Consider the following 18,102-nt stretch of genomic DNA (forward strand, 5'->3'; position numbering starts at 1 on the left):
AAGATATTCAAAATATAATCATTTTTGGATCTCTGTATGATACTGTCTCTGGATATTTATCCCAAGCTACAAGTAAGTACCCAATGGCATAACATTAGGATTCTTGGATATTTTAGTCTCATAAGGTATGATTGTAACCATAACTGTATTACTTTGTTTTGTGTGTGTGAGGAAGATTAGCCCTAAGACAACATCCTTGCCCATCCTCCTCTTTTTTTTTTTTTGCTGAGGAAGATTGGACCTGGGCTAACATCTGTGCCCATCTTCCTCTTCTTTATATGGGACGCCACCAAAGCATGGCTTGACGAGCCGTGCATCGGTCCACGCCCGGGATCTGAACCCGCAAACCCCGGGCCACCGAAGTGGAGCACGATCTTAACCGCTACACCACTGGGCTGGCCCCTAACTGTATTACTTTTTAAAGTGATCTTTAGAAGACGTGTTTTCAGTGACATGCTGCACTTGCAAATGAGAGCTTACAGGTCTAGAAATAAATTATCTTTGTTAAATTTTCTTGCCTCTTTTTTGTTGTTTGTTTCTTGTTCATACAGGTGACCTCTATAAGCCTTTAAAAACTAGCTTTGATTAATGTAATCTCAGGCTCATATATTTTTCTACAAATATGTTTTGTTGTTTAAAATGAAGTAGTTGAGGGGCCGGCTCTGTGGTGTAGCGGTTAAGTGCGCACGCTTTGCTGCTGGCGGCCCGGGTTTGGATCCTGGGTGCACACTGACGCACCGCTTGTCAGGCCATGCTGTGGCGGCATCCCACATAAGGTGGAGGAAGATCAGCAGGGATGTTAGTTCAGGGCCAGTCCTCATCAGCAAAAAGAGGAGGATTGGAATGGATGTTAGCTCAGGGCTGATCTTCCTCGCAAAAAAATAAAAATAAAAATAAACAAATAAAATGAAGTAGTTGAGACAGCGCCCTATAATAGAGATTTTAGAAGCATCTGAATATAAAGTGACTTGCTCTTTTCTGAGGGATAATGTTTTTGGTGATAGAGGTAAATTTTACTTCATATTTGGCATCTACAGTAATTCTTAAAGGTCATGAGACAAGCTTCTACCAAATGCTGTTTCAGTAACCAAAAACTATTTGAATAGTATATCACCAGCGATGTTTTTATTTATAGAAGGCAGCTTATTATCCAGAGTATATGATAGCATAGGCTACTATTGCCTTTTTTGTTACATTGGACCAAACTATTTCATAGTAAAACTTAAAGTTTTCCCCTTCTTTGCCATTTCTTTATTCATCTAAGATTATCATTGAAATTTTATGCTATTTGATTGATAGCTATTACATAACTTTGATGTCAGAATAAAAATTACATAAAAAACAAAAAATGTGAGTCTTATCCACTGAGATAATTAATGTTTTACTATGATTATTAGTATTCCCAAGGAATAATTCCTCATGATAAAATACATTTAATTGCATGAATTGACTTTAGTTTCAGAATATTGTTCCTACCTTATATCTTTACAGAGAGAAGAAATTTTAAAAAGCTATTTGTTGAAATTATAGACATTATCATTATGATGTTGATAATTATAAATCATTGAAGTTGGAATGGAGTAATTCTCAGCCTCCTAAAATGAGGCCCAACCTTTCTCCAAATTGGCCTTTAATATTAAAGGAATTTTCTAGGAGGGACTTCCAGCTATGGATGAATTAGGAGGTTGGCAAATTCTCTCCCCCAAAGCATCTATTTCTGGACAAAATTTTTGGCACTCTGGAAATTGATCAAAGGCATACACTATCTGAGAAGTTTTTATGCTTGAAAAACTGCTGAATTTGGGGTAATAATGTTATTCCTCAAAATTGGGGTTCACTTGCCCAGTGTGCATAAACAGCCAGTTAATTACAGCATCAGCCTTTGGAAAAAGATATCAGCTTTATTCTGTGAGATCAGCCTGGAGGGAGACAGGGAGTGTGTGCCCTCAGATCTGTCTCCCCAGTTCGGGATTTGGGGTTCTAAATGTTTATGATAGGGTTCTAAACATTTTTGATGAGGTGGGGAAGGAATTTTAACACTGGATCTTCCTGAATGAGGGACCCCTCGCTTCTGATAAGAGTCCAACTTTCAAGTTCTAGTGGTGTCCCGGTCCTTAGGTTCTGTAGAAAGAAGGCTCTTTGGTTCCACAGTCATTTCAGGTCAAGATTTCTTCTTGTGCACATGCTCTGGCTACGTGACTTTGCAGTTTTCTGAAAGGCAATTCTCAATCACCCTATTCATAAGAGATTGGGTCAGTTGAACTGGTCTTGGAGGGCCCTCAGTTTAATAATAGTGGGAATCAGCAGTGCTTTTGCCTGGGGTTGTTCTCATTCTACTCACCCCATCCTCACCCCAGCTCAATCAGCACAAAGGACAGGCCATGAGGATTGGCAGCTTTGTTGCCATAGCCAAAGTGTGCTCACTAGATTTGGAACAATAAGTAATGCCTACATCCAGCAGCATTGTCAGTCGAATTGATGATCCTGGTGGCAAGTGAGCAGGGAGGGCCAACTGCTCCTCTATCCTGAACAAAGGGTTTTCATTGGGGCAAATATATTCCTGGCTGAGGCCATACATATGCAGAAAAGAGTAGAGAGGGCTCAAGCTATCAACACACTCCTTGTCAGCCTTGAAGCTATGTGAATATGAAAAAGGAGACAAAAAAGGCCTGGTGGAAAGTAAAAGCTAGGGTGAATTTTGAATGTGCTCCCACTATTTACACACAGATCCATCAGCCCAGGGTATTTAAGCACAATTTCTGTCTAATCATTGGCTGATCATTAACCTCTGCAGATATAGGACAGCTCCTATAAAAGGCCAGGCTTAGAAATAAAATAAAGATTAAAAAAACAAAAACTGAGCACAGTCATCACTGGGGGCACACTGTATGTTTCGTAAATTTAGCCCAAGCAAGTTAGTAAACAAACAAAAAACATCAAGAACAACTTTCAGAGAGAAAGTCAGGATTCAGAGTTGCTACAATACATTATCTAAACTGTCCAGGTTTTTAAAAAAATTACAAGACATGTAATAAACAGAAATGTTTGACCTATATTCAAGAAGAAAAGCCATCAATGGAAGTAGTTTCTAAGTGTCCCCAGGTATTGGATTTAACATACAAAGATTTTAAAGCATCAATACATTTAGAGAACTCAGGGAAACTATGTTTGAAGAATTAAAGGAAAGTGTGAAAACAATGAATCAAACAATATAGAATCTCATCAAGTAAATAGAAATATATATATTTTTAAAAGAACACCATAGAAATTCTGGAGTTGAAAACACAATAATTCAAATGAAAAACTTTCTAGAGTGACTTACCAGCAGATTTGAGATAGCAGAAGGAAAAAAAAAATCAGTGAACTTAAAACTGGGTCAATAGGGCCGGCCCCGTGGCTTAGCGGTTGAGTGCTCGCGCTCCGATGCTAGCGGCCTGGGTTCGTATCCCGGGCGCGCACCGATGCACTGCTTCTCCAGCCATGCTGAGGCCGCGTCCCACAAACAGCAACTAGAAGGATGTGCAACTATGACATACAACTATCTACTGGGGCTTTGGGGGAAAAATAAATAAATAAAATTAAAAAAAAAAAAAAAAAAAAAACTGGGTCAATAGAAATTATCCAATCTGAAAAAGAGAAAAAAAATTTGAAGAAAGATGAAAAGAACCTCAGAGACCTATGTGCCAACACCAAGTATACCAACTAACGTATAATAGCAAAGAGAGGAGAAAAGAGGGGTAGAAAGATATAAAAATAGAGAATAGAAAAATATTTGAAGAAATAATGGCCAAAAAAAACCTTCCTGAATTTGATAAAATACATTTATCTACATACTTGAGAAGCTCAGTGAACTCCAAGTAAGATAAATGCAAAAGAACCCACACCTAGACACATCATAGGCGAACTGTTGATAAAGACAAAGTGAAAATCTTGAAAGCACTAAGAGGAAAACCACTTCTCACATACAAGAGAACAGCAATATGATTAATAGCTAATTTCAACATCGGCCAGCTAACAGTAATAGAGGCCAAAAGGCAGTAGACATTTAAAGTGCTGAAAGAAAAAATTGTGTTCAGCAAAATTATCCTTTAAAAATGAAAGCAAAGTAAAGACATTCTTGGATAAAGGATGAGAGAATTTGTTGCTAGCAGCCTTGCTTACAAGAAAACTAAAGGAAGCCCTTCAGGCTGAAATAAAATGACAACAGATAGTAATTCAAATCTATGGGAAGAAATAAAGGATACTGGAAATGATAAATATATGGATTAAAAAAAGACTCCATAAATGTACTTCTTCTCATTTCTTCTCTTAACATCTTTAAAAACATAAGATTGTATAAAGCAATAATTATAACACTGTTCTGCTGACTTTAAAACGTATGTAGATATAATATAGATTACAGTAATAGCATAAGGGATGAGGGAGGGAATGGAGCTATATTGGAGAGAAGTTTCTATATTTTACTATAATTAAGTTAGTCTGAATTTTTATATTCCCTTGAGCTCATTTTATAATCCCTTGAGCCACCACTAAGAAAGTCCACTCAAGAAATATAGAAAAAAATCAACCGAGGAATTACAATGATAAATAAAAAATATTAACACAGAAGAGGACAGTATAGGAGAAACAGAGGACTGAGAAGGACAGGAGACATGTAGAAAACAGGATGGCAAAAGTAAATCTAACCATATGTATAATTACATTAAGTGTCAGTGGCTTAAACACCCCAGTCAAAAGACAGAGATTGTCAGACTGCATTAAAAAACGAGAACCAACTGTATACTGTCTACAAGAGACACACCTTGGATTCAAAGACACAAATAGGTTGAAAGTAAAAGGATGGAAAGAGACACACCATGCAAACAATAACCATGAGAGAACTGGAGTAACTATATTAATTTTAGACAAAATAGACTTGACAAGAAATATTACTAGAGACAAATAGAGTCATTTCATAATGATAAAGAGATCAATACATCATAAAGATATAGCGGTTGTAAATGTATACACACCTAACAACAGGTCCTCAAAGTACATGAAGCAAAAACTGACAGAATTTAAAGGAGAAGTAGGCAATTCAGCAATAACTGATTTCAGTATCTCACTGTCAATAATTGATAACACAACTAGACAGAAATTCAGCCAGGATATGGAAGACTTGACAAACACTCTCCATCATCTCTACCTAACTCACATATAGAGAACACTTTGTCCAACAAAGAATACATATTCTTTTCAAGCGTACATGGAACATTCTCCAGAATATATCGTAAGTTAGCCCACACAAAAAAATCTCAGTACATCTAAAAGGATTGAAATAATGCAATATTTGTTCACCAACCACAGTAGAATTAAGTTAGAAATCAATGCCAGAAATAAATCTGGAAAATCCCCAAATATTTGGAAATTAAGCAATGTACTTTTAAACTCCCAATGAGTCAAAGAAGAAATCACAATGGATTTTGAAATATTTTGGACAGAGAGAAAATGAAAATGCAACATATCAAAACTATAGGAGACAGATAAAGTAATACTTAGAGGGAAATTTATAGTTTTAAATATCCATGGCCAAAAAAAAAATGGTCTGAAATTGATCATCTGAGCTTCAACCTTAAGAAACTACTAAAAAAACAAAATAAACCCAATGCAATCCAATGAAAGGTAATAATAAAGATTAGAGCAGAATGCAGTAAAATAGAAAACAGAAAAATAATTGAGAAAATCAATGAAATTAAAAATTTGATCTTTTAAAAGATCAATAAAACTGACAAACCTTTAGCTAGATTGACCAAGAAAAACGAGAGAAGATTCAAATTAGCAAAATCAGGAATGAAGAAGACTGCGCTATGATCCCTACAGAAGTTTAGAAGTATTTTAAGGGAATGTTACGACTAACTTTATGCCAACAAATTAGACAATTTAGATGCAATGAACACATTCCTAAAAAGATACAAATGATCAAAACTGACTTAGGAAGAAACAGAAAATCTGAACAGACCTATAACAAGTAAAGAAATTTGAATTAGTAATTTAAAATATTTCCATAATGAGAAGCCCAGACTTAGATGATGATGGTGAATTCTATCAAATGTTTGTAGAAAAAATAACACCAGTCCTTCCCATACTCTTTCAGAAAATATAGGAGGAAGGAACACTTACCAACTCACTCTATAAGGCTAGTGTGATCCTAAAACCAAAGCCAGACAAAAATATAGTAAGAAAACTATAGACCAACATCCCTCATCAACATAAATGCAAAAATCCTTACCTACATATTAGCAAACTGAATCCAGCCACCCATAAAAAGGATAATATACCTCGATCAAATAGAATTTATCCCAGAATTGCAAGGTTGGTTTAACATCTGAAATGAGTTAATGTAAGGCACTATAATAGATAATAGAATAAAAGACAAAAACTTTTTGACATACTACAACACTCATTTATAATAATAAACCTCAACAGACTAGGAATAGAGGGAATTTTCTCAACTTGATAAATAGCATCTACAAAAACCCACAGCTAATATCATACTTAGTGTGAAAAATCGAATGTTTTTCCCTTAAGATTGGGAACAAGGCAATGAGGTTCTGCTCTCGCCAGATCTATTCAACATTGTGCTGGCAGTTCTAGCCAGTGCAATCAGGGAAGAAAAAGAAAATGGAAGGCATCTAGATTGGAAAAGAAGATGTAAAACTGTCTTATATGACATGATCCTGTATGTAGAAAATGCCAAGAAATCCACAAAAAAACCACTAAAACTGATAAACATGTTTAGCAAGGTCACAAGGATCTAAGATCAATATATAAAAATCAGTTGTATTTCTGTATACTGGGAATGAACATTCTAAAAATGAAATTAAGAAACAATTCTATTCACAGTAGTTATCAAAAAGAATAAAATAGTTGGGTATAAATTTAACAGAAGTGTAAGACTTGTACAATGTAAAGTACAAAACTTTGCTAAGAGAAAACAAAGATGTAGATACATGGAGGGACATTATGTGTTTGTTAAGACTCAATATTGTCAAGATGGCAGTTCTCCCCAAACTGATCTATAAATTCAAAACAACTCCTATCTAAATCCCAGCAAACTTCTTTTGTAAGACATTGACAAGGTGATCCTAAAATTCACATAGAAATGCAGAGGTCTGGAATAGCCAAACAAGTTTTAAGAAAGAAAGAAATTTGGGCCGGCCCCATGGCTTAGCAGTTAAGTGCGCGTGCTCCGCTACTGGAGGCCCGGGTTCGGATCCCCGGCGCGCACCGACGCACTGCTTCTCCAACCATGCTGAGGCTGTGTCCCACATACAGCAACTAGAAGGATGTTCAACTATGACATACAACTATCTACTGGGGCTTTGGGGAAGAAAAAGGAGGAGGATTGGCAATAGATGTTAGCTCAGAGCCGGTCTTCCTCAGCTAAAAGAGGAGGATTAGCATGGATGTTAGCTCAGGGCTGATCTTCCTCACAAAAAATAAATAAATAAATAAGAAAGAAAGAAATTTGAAGACTTAGACTGCCTCATTTCAAAACTTATAAATCTGCAGTAATCATCATAGTGCAATATTGACACAAGGATAGGCATACAGATCAATGAAACAAAATTAAGAATTTAGAGGAAAAAACCTTACATTGATCATCAGTTACATTGATCATCAGTTGATTTTCAACAAAGGTGCCAAGACAATTCAATGGGTAAAGGATAGGCTTTTCAACAAATTGTGCTGGGACAATTAGAAATCCACATGCAAAAAAATGATCTTAGATCCTCACCTCAAACTATACACAAAAATAAACTCAAAATGGGTCATAGACCTAAGTGTAAGATATAAGTGTAAAACTATAAAACTCTTAGAATAAAAATAGGAGAAAAATCTTCATACCTTTGGGTTAGGCAAAGAGTTCTTAGATATGACACCAAAAGCACAATCCATAAAAGAAAAATTGATAAATTTGACTTCAAAATTAAGAATCTTTGCTCTTTGAAAGATGTTCTTAAGAGAATGAAAAGACAAGTTACAGACTGGGAGAAAATATTTATAAATAATAAATCTGATAAAGGACTTGCATCCAGAATAAATAAGGAACTCAGAACTCAATAAAACAACCTAATTTTAAAATGGGAAAATGATTTGAAGAGACATTTTGACTAAGAATATATACAAGGGACTAATAGGCACCTGAAAAGATGCCCAACTTCATTAGTCGCTAGAAAAATGCAAATTAAAAATACGAGATACCACTAGAATTATGCCTACTACAATGGCTGTAATCAAAAACACAGAGAATACTAAGTGTTGGCAAGGATGTAGAGAAATTGAAACCCTCATAGATTGCTGGTGGAAATATAAAACGGTACAGCCTCTTTGGAAAGCACTTTAACAGTTTCTTAAAAAGTTAAATGTCAACTTACTGTATGACCCAGCAATTCCACTGCTAGGAATCGACTCAAGAGAAATGAAGACATGTTTCCACACAAAGACATGTACACAAATGTTTATAGGAGCACTATCATAGCCAAAAACTGGGCACAATCCAAATATCTATTAACTGAGGAATGAATAACCAAATATGGTAAATTCATCCAATGGAATATTATTCGGCAATAAAAAGGAATGAAGTACTGATACACACTACAACATGAATGAGCCTTGGAAACATTATGCAAAGAGAAAGAAGGCAGACACGAAGGCCACATATTGTATGATTCCATTTATATGAAATATCCAGAAAAGACACTTGTAGAGTGAGAAAGCAGATTGTAGGGCTGGGTTAAGAGTGATTAACTGTAAATAGGTACAAGGGAACTGTTTGGGATGATGGAAAGGTTCTAAAACTGGATTGTGGTGGTGGTTGCCCAAATCTATCAACTTACTAAAAATCATCATATATAACCATTCTTGGTAGGTGAATTTTATGGTACTTAATTTATATCTCAAAGTCATTTTTAAAGGAATTTTCTCATTTTCTTGGTCTTTTGTGCTTGAATTTTGAGGGCTCTTCTAAATCTTGATACAACAAGGATTGATTTGTTCACACTGTCACGTAAACCCTCTAACTTACGTGTTTTATCTATCTCATAAGAATTACAATTTTTAAAGAAATACCTATTACACGCCTGCTTTTGTCTCAAATAACATTCTTCCACCACCTCCTTGTGTTTTGCAGTTCTGTCTGAATGGCTTTGTTTTCATACTCAGCTGAAGTTCTACTATTCATTCTGTTAGGGACCTTGTCTTGGACAGATTTCTTTCCAAGATGATATTAACTTTTAGAAACCACAGTATGGAACAAGTTTTATATGCTTTTAATGTCCTTTGTTAAATTCTTTGACACATTTTCCCAATGAAAATATCAAGTCTTATTTCTGAAATGCACCTTGGTTTTAATTATATGCTTATCTTTCCTTTAAAAATAGAATATGCTTCTCTGGGATCACTCTATGATTACATTAACAGTAACAGAAGTGAAGAGATGGACATGGATCACATCATGACCTGGGCCACTGATGTAGCCAAAGGTAATAATGCTTTGTGTATTCTTACAGAAGTGGTGGGGAGCATTTTCCTATCCTGCCATGGTGACTTAAGTCAGATTTGTTATTCTGTGTCTTTAGATGTTCTTCTTTTTTCAGACCAAAAGTAGCAAGAATTCTGCAACTTACTGCACAAATAATATTTTAGGTCATTGCTTTTCCACTCCTGCATGCCTTTTCTCTCTTTCCTTTCTTTCTTTCCCTAAAACCAGGTCCCAACAAAATCAGTGGGTCAGGGCAGCCGTTTTTGCCGCATTTTGTGACATTGTAGTTGATCAGCTTGCTTGACACATTAAATGGAGACGTCGTAATTCTGTTGTTGTTCTGCAAGTCTCTACTTAGACTCAGTATTGAGAAAAGGTGATTTATTATAGGATTAATTCTACTCATTTTGTATACATAATAATATACTAAAAATATTAACCACTTGTAAAAATAGTTTTATTTGTTCTGCCATGTAAAAGCAATTCAGATTTTATTTTATATTTAATGTAAACTTGGAAATCAACCTTGGAAATAGAATATTTTTAATACACAAAATCCCTAAACAAGGTGCCCAGTTCTTTTTCCCTCATAAATTCCTACATAGACTAATGCTTTCTAAAGCAATTTAAATTCCATTTATTTTTATCTTTTTTTTTTTTCCATTTTCCTAACTGAATGTTTCTGAGTTTTATTTATAACTGTCAAAGTTGCTTTGGAAACAACTTAATCTAAATAATGAACACTGGTAGTTACATTTGTATTCTAGCAACCCCTGGAAAGCAAGTGTGCCCAAATTTTACTGGGGTAATTAACTCCTTTGCATTTTGAAATACTCCAGTCTCTACAAGCATCTCTTTATAAAGCAAATAAAAGGATATTTAGCACTCAAGAAGGAGAGCAACTCACACTTTGCTTTCACTGAAAGTCACACAATGACTTCCAAAAGTAATAGTCTTTCCTTTGTGGAATTATCTTTTCTGTTTTAAGTTTCATCAGCACCTGCCAAATTCCTCAAATAGGGAAAGTGTAAATTAAAAAAAAAAGTTTTATGCTAAATGATGCTGCTGAATGATACTTCATTACCTTATAAGAATAATAAGCTCTATGTTTAGGATGGTGTACTTAAGGCACTGGCTGTGTTAATTAACTTAATTGTGTATTCATGCATCAGGCGTTTCAAATCAGCCTTAAAATTTCACATTCTTCAAGACATTTTCATGTAACATCATAGTCACTTCTCTGAATGTCAGTGGTACACAGGGACCACCTGTTTGTAAGCAGGGTGATGTGCTGTTATTGGGAGCTGCCTGAAGCATTGTGGAAATACACTTACATAAATGTAAATACTTTTACAAGCAGTCTTTCACTTAAAGCACTTCACCTTAACAGACTTTGCATTTAGGATGCTCAGCCAATTACACCCATGTTATTACTTAATGGCACTTAGGATGGATAGACAGCAAACAAATCAACTGACATCAGTCACCCTGCTTCCTGCTGTGCATGCTCTAGTTAAGCTTCCCTGGCCCCCAGCCTGTGAAGCTCGTCCCTCCTGGCCTCTTCCCCTGCATAGTCCCTGTCTGAGGGGCGAGGCCCTTGCCTCCCCATCGTCAGCTCAGTCATTCCTGGGGTTTCTCAAGCCCGCTGGCAGTCTGTATCAGAAGGACAAAGAAGAGAAGGCACAGAACCAAGTAGCAAACTGGAACCAGAGGTAAAGAATAGGGATGGAGAGAATGGGAGTGGACCACGGGACAGTGTCCAGAACTACAAAGTACTAAAATCACGTTTTTGTGGCTGGTGAATTGATCTGAAAGGCAAGTTCTAATGTGTTTGGCCTCAGGTGAGAAGAGTGAGGCAGAGAAGAGACTTGCTTATTTATAGTCAGAAGAAATACTTAATATTTAAAACAGCCTATAAAAGGAAGAAATCAATACTTTTGGAGTGACTTCAACCTCTGTGGTAAAGCTATGTGGAGAACTTCAAGATTAAATAGGAAGGCTTGATTTTTGTTGATTTTGCTTCAAATTCAGCGATGTACCTTTCAGTCTGACCATATTTGAAGCCACTGAAGCAACAAGATGTTGAGAAATCAAAGCATGAATAATTCATTTCAAAAAAGAATTGATTCATGCATTTTGAAATAGGCATTGCTTAACATCACTGCTGAGAGAATATCTCCTCAAAGCCAAGAAAAGATTCTCTTCTTTCTGGTGGAAAGAGGAGTGGAGGGCGGACCACCAAGTGTGTCTGAAATTGCTGCAAGTCAATCAGCAGTGCCTAAAAGGAACAATTAAAGCAGATAAACCTGGATCCAGTCTCAAAAAGGTCATCATTGATTCCAAATCTTCCCCAATTGACACCTGTCACATCTTTTTTAGGACACCCGGAATCTTAACTGATGAAGGTATTTTTCAGCCTCCTTAATTGTTTGCTATAAAAAAAAGGCAGAATTATAGATGGTGCTATAAAAACAAATGAAATAGAATTTTATATGATTGTGATTACTGTATTACATAGTATTTATGTACACTAAATATTCTATAAATGTATACTGTATGTTATATACAAATAATTCACGGTACTTTTTCTCATATCTGCCATGAGGAAGAAAAGTGCCTATATTTAAAGCTTTTCTTCTTGAGTCCTGTTTTTGAAATCCCTACTTGTCAGCAAGTGTAGAAACTATCCAGCTCTACCTCTTAATTAAACAGATTTTACCTGAAAAATGATTCAGGAATTTGATTCTTAAGGCGAGAGAGAGGTAACTATGAAATTCAGTCATAAAAATTATTGTTACCCAAGTTGTAGCTATTGAATTTTCATAGTTTATAGTATGTAGAACTTCATATTAGAAGAAAGATATCCTTTATTCCAATTATATCTTCTTTAAAATCATTTAAATTACTAATACTTTTGTTAACTTGACTCATATGGCAAGAGTTTAAATTTTTAAATTTTCTTTGTCCTTTCACGATTCTTCAATATATAAAATAATTGGAATAGTAGAAAAATAATAGTTTTTTTTAAATTAACCTTTGTGAAATTGAAATTTTGTATATATTTAAAAAGAGAATGCTTAGTTATTAAGTTTAACGGATAGTTCATTAATGAAAGAATCTGTTTGATTTGGGGGGACCTATTTCTTTCATTATTGAGAATAGACAACTTGAGAAATAAAGGGAGAGGAAATATTTCAGTAGAAAATGTTCTTTTTCTTTATTCTAAGGGGGAAGACAATACATAAATACAGAAAAAGAGTCAAACACTACTAAGGGGTTGATTCTGAAATACATGTCTCTTAAAGTATAATTTTTTATTCAAAATAACAAAACTCTACTGAGTTTATATACACCCAATTTACTGCAGTAACTTGATTTACATTCTAAATGTGTTGGAGAGAATTTTGGCATGCATTTAAATATAGATCATCTCAAAAATTTATCCTTGTAAAAAGAATAAAATATTTTGTAACTACTGTATATTTCTCCGTCTGAGAAACACAGACTCCTTTACCCGCCACAACTAAGGAATCCAGCCAGTTCTCCCCCCTACCGCACCTCCACTCCCAGGGTCTTATTGGAATGAGTACTGAGGAAATAAACAAAGTTGCAGCTGGGTAACTGCAACATCCAAACGAAAACTGGAAACCTTGGTCAGAACTTGGGCTGGTTTAGAAGGCAAGTTGGTAGTGGAATACCTTAGTCATTGGAGCACTTCTTCCGGTTCTAACTGTGCTATTTTCGTGCAGACTCCAGAAAATTAAGGTGTCCATATTAGGTATTGTAGAAGGGAGCTTTACCCACAGTCAAATTCCAACTTCTAAGAGATTAAAGCACATAAATTTTCTTTAGCGTATAAATTTTCCTAATGTAGACATGTCCTGTCTCTATTTTATCAATCATGTAAGAACAGAACACATGACTTGACTTTCTGCTATTGAATCCTTTGCAGAAATATGAAGGGTAATACTGATGTTTAAAATAGAAAGGTAATACTGATGCAGTGTTGAAAAATGATATTAATAGGCCTTTCTTCCTTCCTGTATGAAAAGGAATGCACTATTTACATATGGAGGCTCCTGTCAAGGTGATTCACAGAGATCTCAAGTCAAGAAATGGTAACGTAGTCATATGTTTTTATTTTACCTGTTTTATTACAAAACACATGCACCTGTGTATAGAAATAAGCATCATGCTTTCCATATCTGTTGTATCTGCTGTTTTGACTCACTGCTGATACCATGAAAATCTTTCTACTGTTAATAAAATCAGAATTCTCCAGATTATTTAAAGAGGCCGCATAGTATTCCACTGTATGAGTAGCACAGAATGTGGACATTTGCGTTGTTTACATTTTTTTCTATGATAAAAAATGTTGAGCTTAATACTTTTCAGCGAGATTTTTCAACACGTCCTTAATTATTTCTCTAGAATCATTTTCTGAAAGAAGTATTGCTGGATCAAAGCATGTAGTCATGTATTTCTAGTCTCCTATTTTTAGATGGTTCTCTGTACGAGCAGTTTTGTTTTGTTCTTGTTACTCCTGAATTATTTGGTGTAAATTTTTTATGTCAGTCATATTGCCTGGAGTAGTGCCCAAAAATGATCAGCACATTCAGGAGTTTAGAAAGTAAAAGGCTTTCTTTTTCTTTCTCTTCTTGTGTGCTTTGTAAAGTTTATTTATGATCCTGTATTTTGGAGAGTGAGCATTTTAAAACGACTTGCAGGATTAGAGGTTACCTTCCAGTAGAAGTGGCAGCAGAATGCTTCTTCCATTACCTCGCTTGAAACTGAATGAAAAAGGCAGTGGGATTATTTAGCTAGCCAGCACTAGCTAAAGTAAACATCGGAGTTTCCTACTTAAAAAAAACCTTACTATCAATTCATTTATGTGCTTTAACTTAATTATTTACATGCTTTTTAAGTGATTCTTCTAAGTAAGGAGGAGCACTATTTCTTTTTAGAAAATCTTTAAATCACTGCAGTTAAAATGGGGATATTCTAATAGTGCGAGCCTTAGAATGGGTGGTCACGGTAAGTGGGGGAAGAGGAGTAGGGAATAGACCAGCTGCCCCTGCTGGTCCTCCAGGACTGTGAGGTTTGTGGATTTCTCAATTGTAATCTGAAAAATTACAATTTATGTAGTTACTTGATGGGAAAACACATATACATTGAAATAATATAGACCTAACGTAGCAATTTTTTTTTCTGGGAGAGGGAATAACAAGACTCTTTTATTTTCTGTGTATTTTTATAGTGTTAGGTTTTTTTAACATGCATTTGTTAATCTTATGAGAAAAAAGTAGTAGGGGTATTTTTTAAATAACTGAATATAGTATTAAATATATTTTTATTTGAAAAAGTTTATAGCTTGTTACCTACAGTATCACATTTACCCTTAGGCTATTTCTATATAATAGATCATGCAAAGATTATTTTTCCCACTTATCAAGATCATTAATAACAACTAATAAGTATTGATCATCTACCATGTTCAAGGCATTGTGTGGTTTACAACAGAAATGACAGGAACGTTCTTCGGGGTTCTGTCCTTGGCCTCCTCTCCTCTTATGCTCTCATTCATCCACTCCCATAAAAGCCCCATCTACATATTAACACTCGCAAACAGATCTCAACTTCAAAACTATCTACCTGCTTCTTGGATATGGCCAGATAGGTATTTTGTATGACCCTAAAATGTATTGTGTCCAACTTGATCTTTTCATCTTCTCTCTACTGCCTAAAAAATTACTCCTGCGTTGCCTTCTTCAGTGAGTGGCAATACCAGTGGCCTAAGCCAGAAATTAGATAAAAAGGCATTACAATGTGATTCCAGAGCTCCTGTTCTAACCATTACATTGTATCGCCTCTTTATTTGATTTCGTCCTGGAGTCCTCCTCCTCCCCTCCGCCCCCCGCATCCAATTATTGAAGCCTAGTTGATTCTGCCTCCTAAATGTTTCTTGACTTGGCCCACTTCTCTCCTGTCCTTTGCCACAGCCTTAGTGTAGGCATCCTCCTCTCTCTCTTGGACTACAACTTGTATGCACAGTGATCTCCTTGCCTCCAGTTCTGTTCTTCTCTAATATACTTTCCCTTCTGCACATTTGACCATTTTATTCCTCCACTTAAAATTGTTCATTGGCTTTCCATTTCTCACAAAGGCTCTTCTGGACCTGGTGCCTGCCTTCCAGAATTGCATGCCTTTTCCTCTGCTGTTTTTGCAAGCCTTACCTCTGCCTAGAAAAGTACTTTTCTCCCCCACCTCTCCTCTTTCTGGTTAATCCCAATTTGTTCTTCAGGTCTTAGTGTAAGCATCATTTCTTCCAGGAAACTTCCTCTGACCTCCTTAGACTTAGATATCCCTGCTCTTTGGTTCTGTGGCAGTCTCTATGCCTCTCATCATGAAATTTATTCCACTTTACTATAGATGTTTGTCCATTGTGTCTCCCATTAGACTGTAAGCTCCATGAGAGCCGAGACAATGCCAGTCTTGCTCTTCCAGAACAGAGTATATAGCCTTGCCTATAGTAGGTGCTCAGCCAATATTTGTTAAATGAATGAAAGTCTGAATAAATGAATGGATGGATATTGTCCCTGCCTTCAAAAAAATTACTTTTCAGTTGGGAGGAAAAACCATATATACCATGAAGAAATAATGCTAATGACTTCCTCTATATCATGTTGGCAGTTTAGTGGCAGAACCCAAGTAAGAATTTGGTTCTCCTGACTACTGGACAGTACTACATTTGATTTAAACAAATGTCTTGAAAGCCTTTTTAATCAACACCTCATGGTATTAGTATTAGTATTAATTTTTTGTTTTTGTTTTCTCAGCTCCTTTTTGCAAAATCTTCAATGCAGTAAATAGTTTGATTTTGCCTTTCTTGAAATAGAAGTCTATGATTTTTTTTTTAGTATAACTCAAACAAATTAGATAACTCATAATTTATCTCTCTTTTTCTTTTAGTTGTTATAGCTGCTGATGGGGTATTGAAGGTAGGACTGTTTTTTAATTTTTTAAAAAAATATTTGTTAATTTCAGATATAAGTTTTTGTGACTGATAATCCTTTTATTAGTCAACTAGTAGAAAGTTGGTAATTGTTTCTCTTTTCTCAGATCTGCGATTTTGGCGCCTCTCGGTTCCATAACCATACAACACACATGTCCTTGGTTGGAACTTTCCCTTGGATGGCTCCAGAAGTTATCCAGAGTCTCCCTGTGTCTGAAACTTGTGACACATATTCCTATGGTGTGGTGAGTTCATTTCTCACTTTTTGTTGCTAAAGGAAATACAAAAAGCAAGCAACCTACAGAAGCGGGATATAACAGTTTAAGTTTTAAGACAGTAATGCTGTTTTTGGTGTAATGCCTAGAACAGTGGTGACAGAGAGAACTCTTTGTAATTGCTAAAATGTTTACTTTAATCACTTTTGTGCATCTGAGTTATTTTGTCCTGTGTTGAGAAGAAACCAATGCCACTTCCAAGAAGCAAATTAGGTGGAACCTAAAGTAGTGTTGGGCCTGATGCACTCCTGTGGAGAGTGCTTTCCTGGGTGGACGTATGACTGTAAGATATCTCTGTAAGTCAATGGAAATATGGATCATTTGGAACAGGACTGCATTGTAATGAGTTGCTCAAAAACCACCAACAGATCTGCCATATGAGTTAATTAACAGGAGATTTTTGAATGTCAACGATTAAACTGATTAGTGAGTTTCTGGAGAGTACAGAAGAAAATGTACTTGGCCTATAGCACATGGCCCTGCACGTGTCTGCTGCCAGTCTTATAAAGTAGTAGTGGCTCTCTGAAACATGAATCTAAAGTGTCATATAAGAATAACGACAGAGGAATACAGTTACAAGAGTAGAATAACGTGGGGGGAGGATACTCAAGGAATAGAGACTACAGGAATGAGTCAGGAAAGGAGCAGAAGCTTCTGCAGGAGGAGTTTTGCGATGGATCATTCTTGAGGAATAAGTTATATCTGCATTAGCAGAGAGAAAGAAGTGGGAGGAGTGGGGGGAGGAGTGGGGTGGGAGGGGAAGATGGGCAAGGCAGTTCTTTAGTGGTGGAAGGAATTCATTTGTGGCCCTTTTTGGAGGATAAGTTCTTTATCCCTAAAAATGCTGTATATCCTTTAAAAAGTCCAAAATAGTATTTGGAACTTGCTGTCTTCGCGTCTCATCTCCCAGTCATACTGCCTCTCTATTTATATTATTACTCCTTAAAAGGACATTTTCATAATAATGGGAAAAGAAGCAGACAAATTGGGGCCAAATCAACATGCCTCTTCTTCCTGAACTTCTCTGTTTTCAACTGAAGGTGATAGCTGATGGCACAAGAGGAGACCATTCCTTTTTCTTTAGAGTTCATCAGTCTCTAGGTATTTACTGCTGGCTTCATTACTTAAGTTTTGGTCTTGTTTCAGTTGGCTAACTTTTTCTAAATCATAACACATCTTATGTATACCAAATCAATATAATAGAGATGAATTTTGTTGACTATTGGAAAAATCATTTCAAGAATGAAATATACGTTTTTGGTGAAAGGCTAGAATTTCAAAGGTTGGAAGAC

At 35.8% G+C, this 18,102-nt stretch overlaps 1 protein-coding gene across 2 annotated transcripts in view; it reads left to right on the plus strand.

Annotated features, from left to right (window-relative positions):
• Window positions 1-18,102, plus strand: part of MAP3K20 (mitogen-activated protein kinase kinase kinase 20) — a 172,137-nt gene that overhangs the window by 82,927 nt on the left and 71,108 nt on the right. For both annotated transcript variants that reach the window (XM_087435401.1, XM_004426630.3), the window contains exons 4-7: window positions 9,423-9,524; window positions 13,576-13,641; window positions 16,493-16,521; window positions 16,643-16,780. In XM_087435401.1, the coding sequence (XP_087291527.1) occupies window positions 9,423-9,524; window positions 13,576-13,641; window positions 16,493-16,521; window positions 16,643-16,780 (335 nt within the window). The remainder of the gene's footprint in view (window positions 1-9,422; window positions 9,525-13,575; window positions 13,642-16,492; window positions 16,522-16,642; window positions 16,781-18,102) is intronic.

Source organism: Ceratotherium simum, chromosome 9, assembly GCF_057802395.1.
Source record: "Ceratotherium simum simum isolate JZ-2026a chromosome 9, ASM5780239v1, whole genome shotgun sequence".
In the NCBI taxonomy this organism is placed as follows: Eukaryota; Metazoa; Chordata; class Mammalia; order Perissodactyla; family Rhinocerotidae; genus Ceratotherium; species Ceratotherium simum.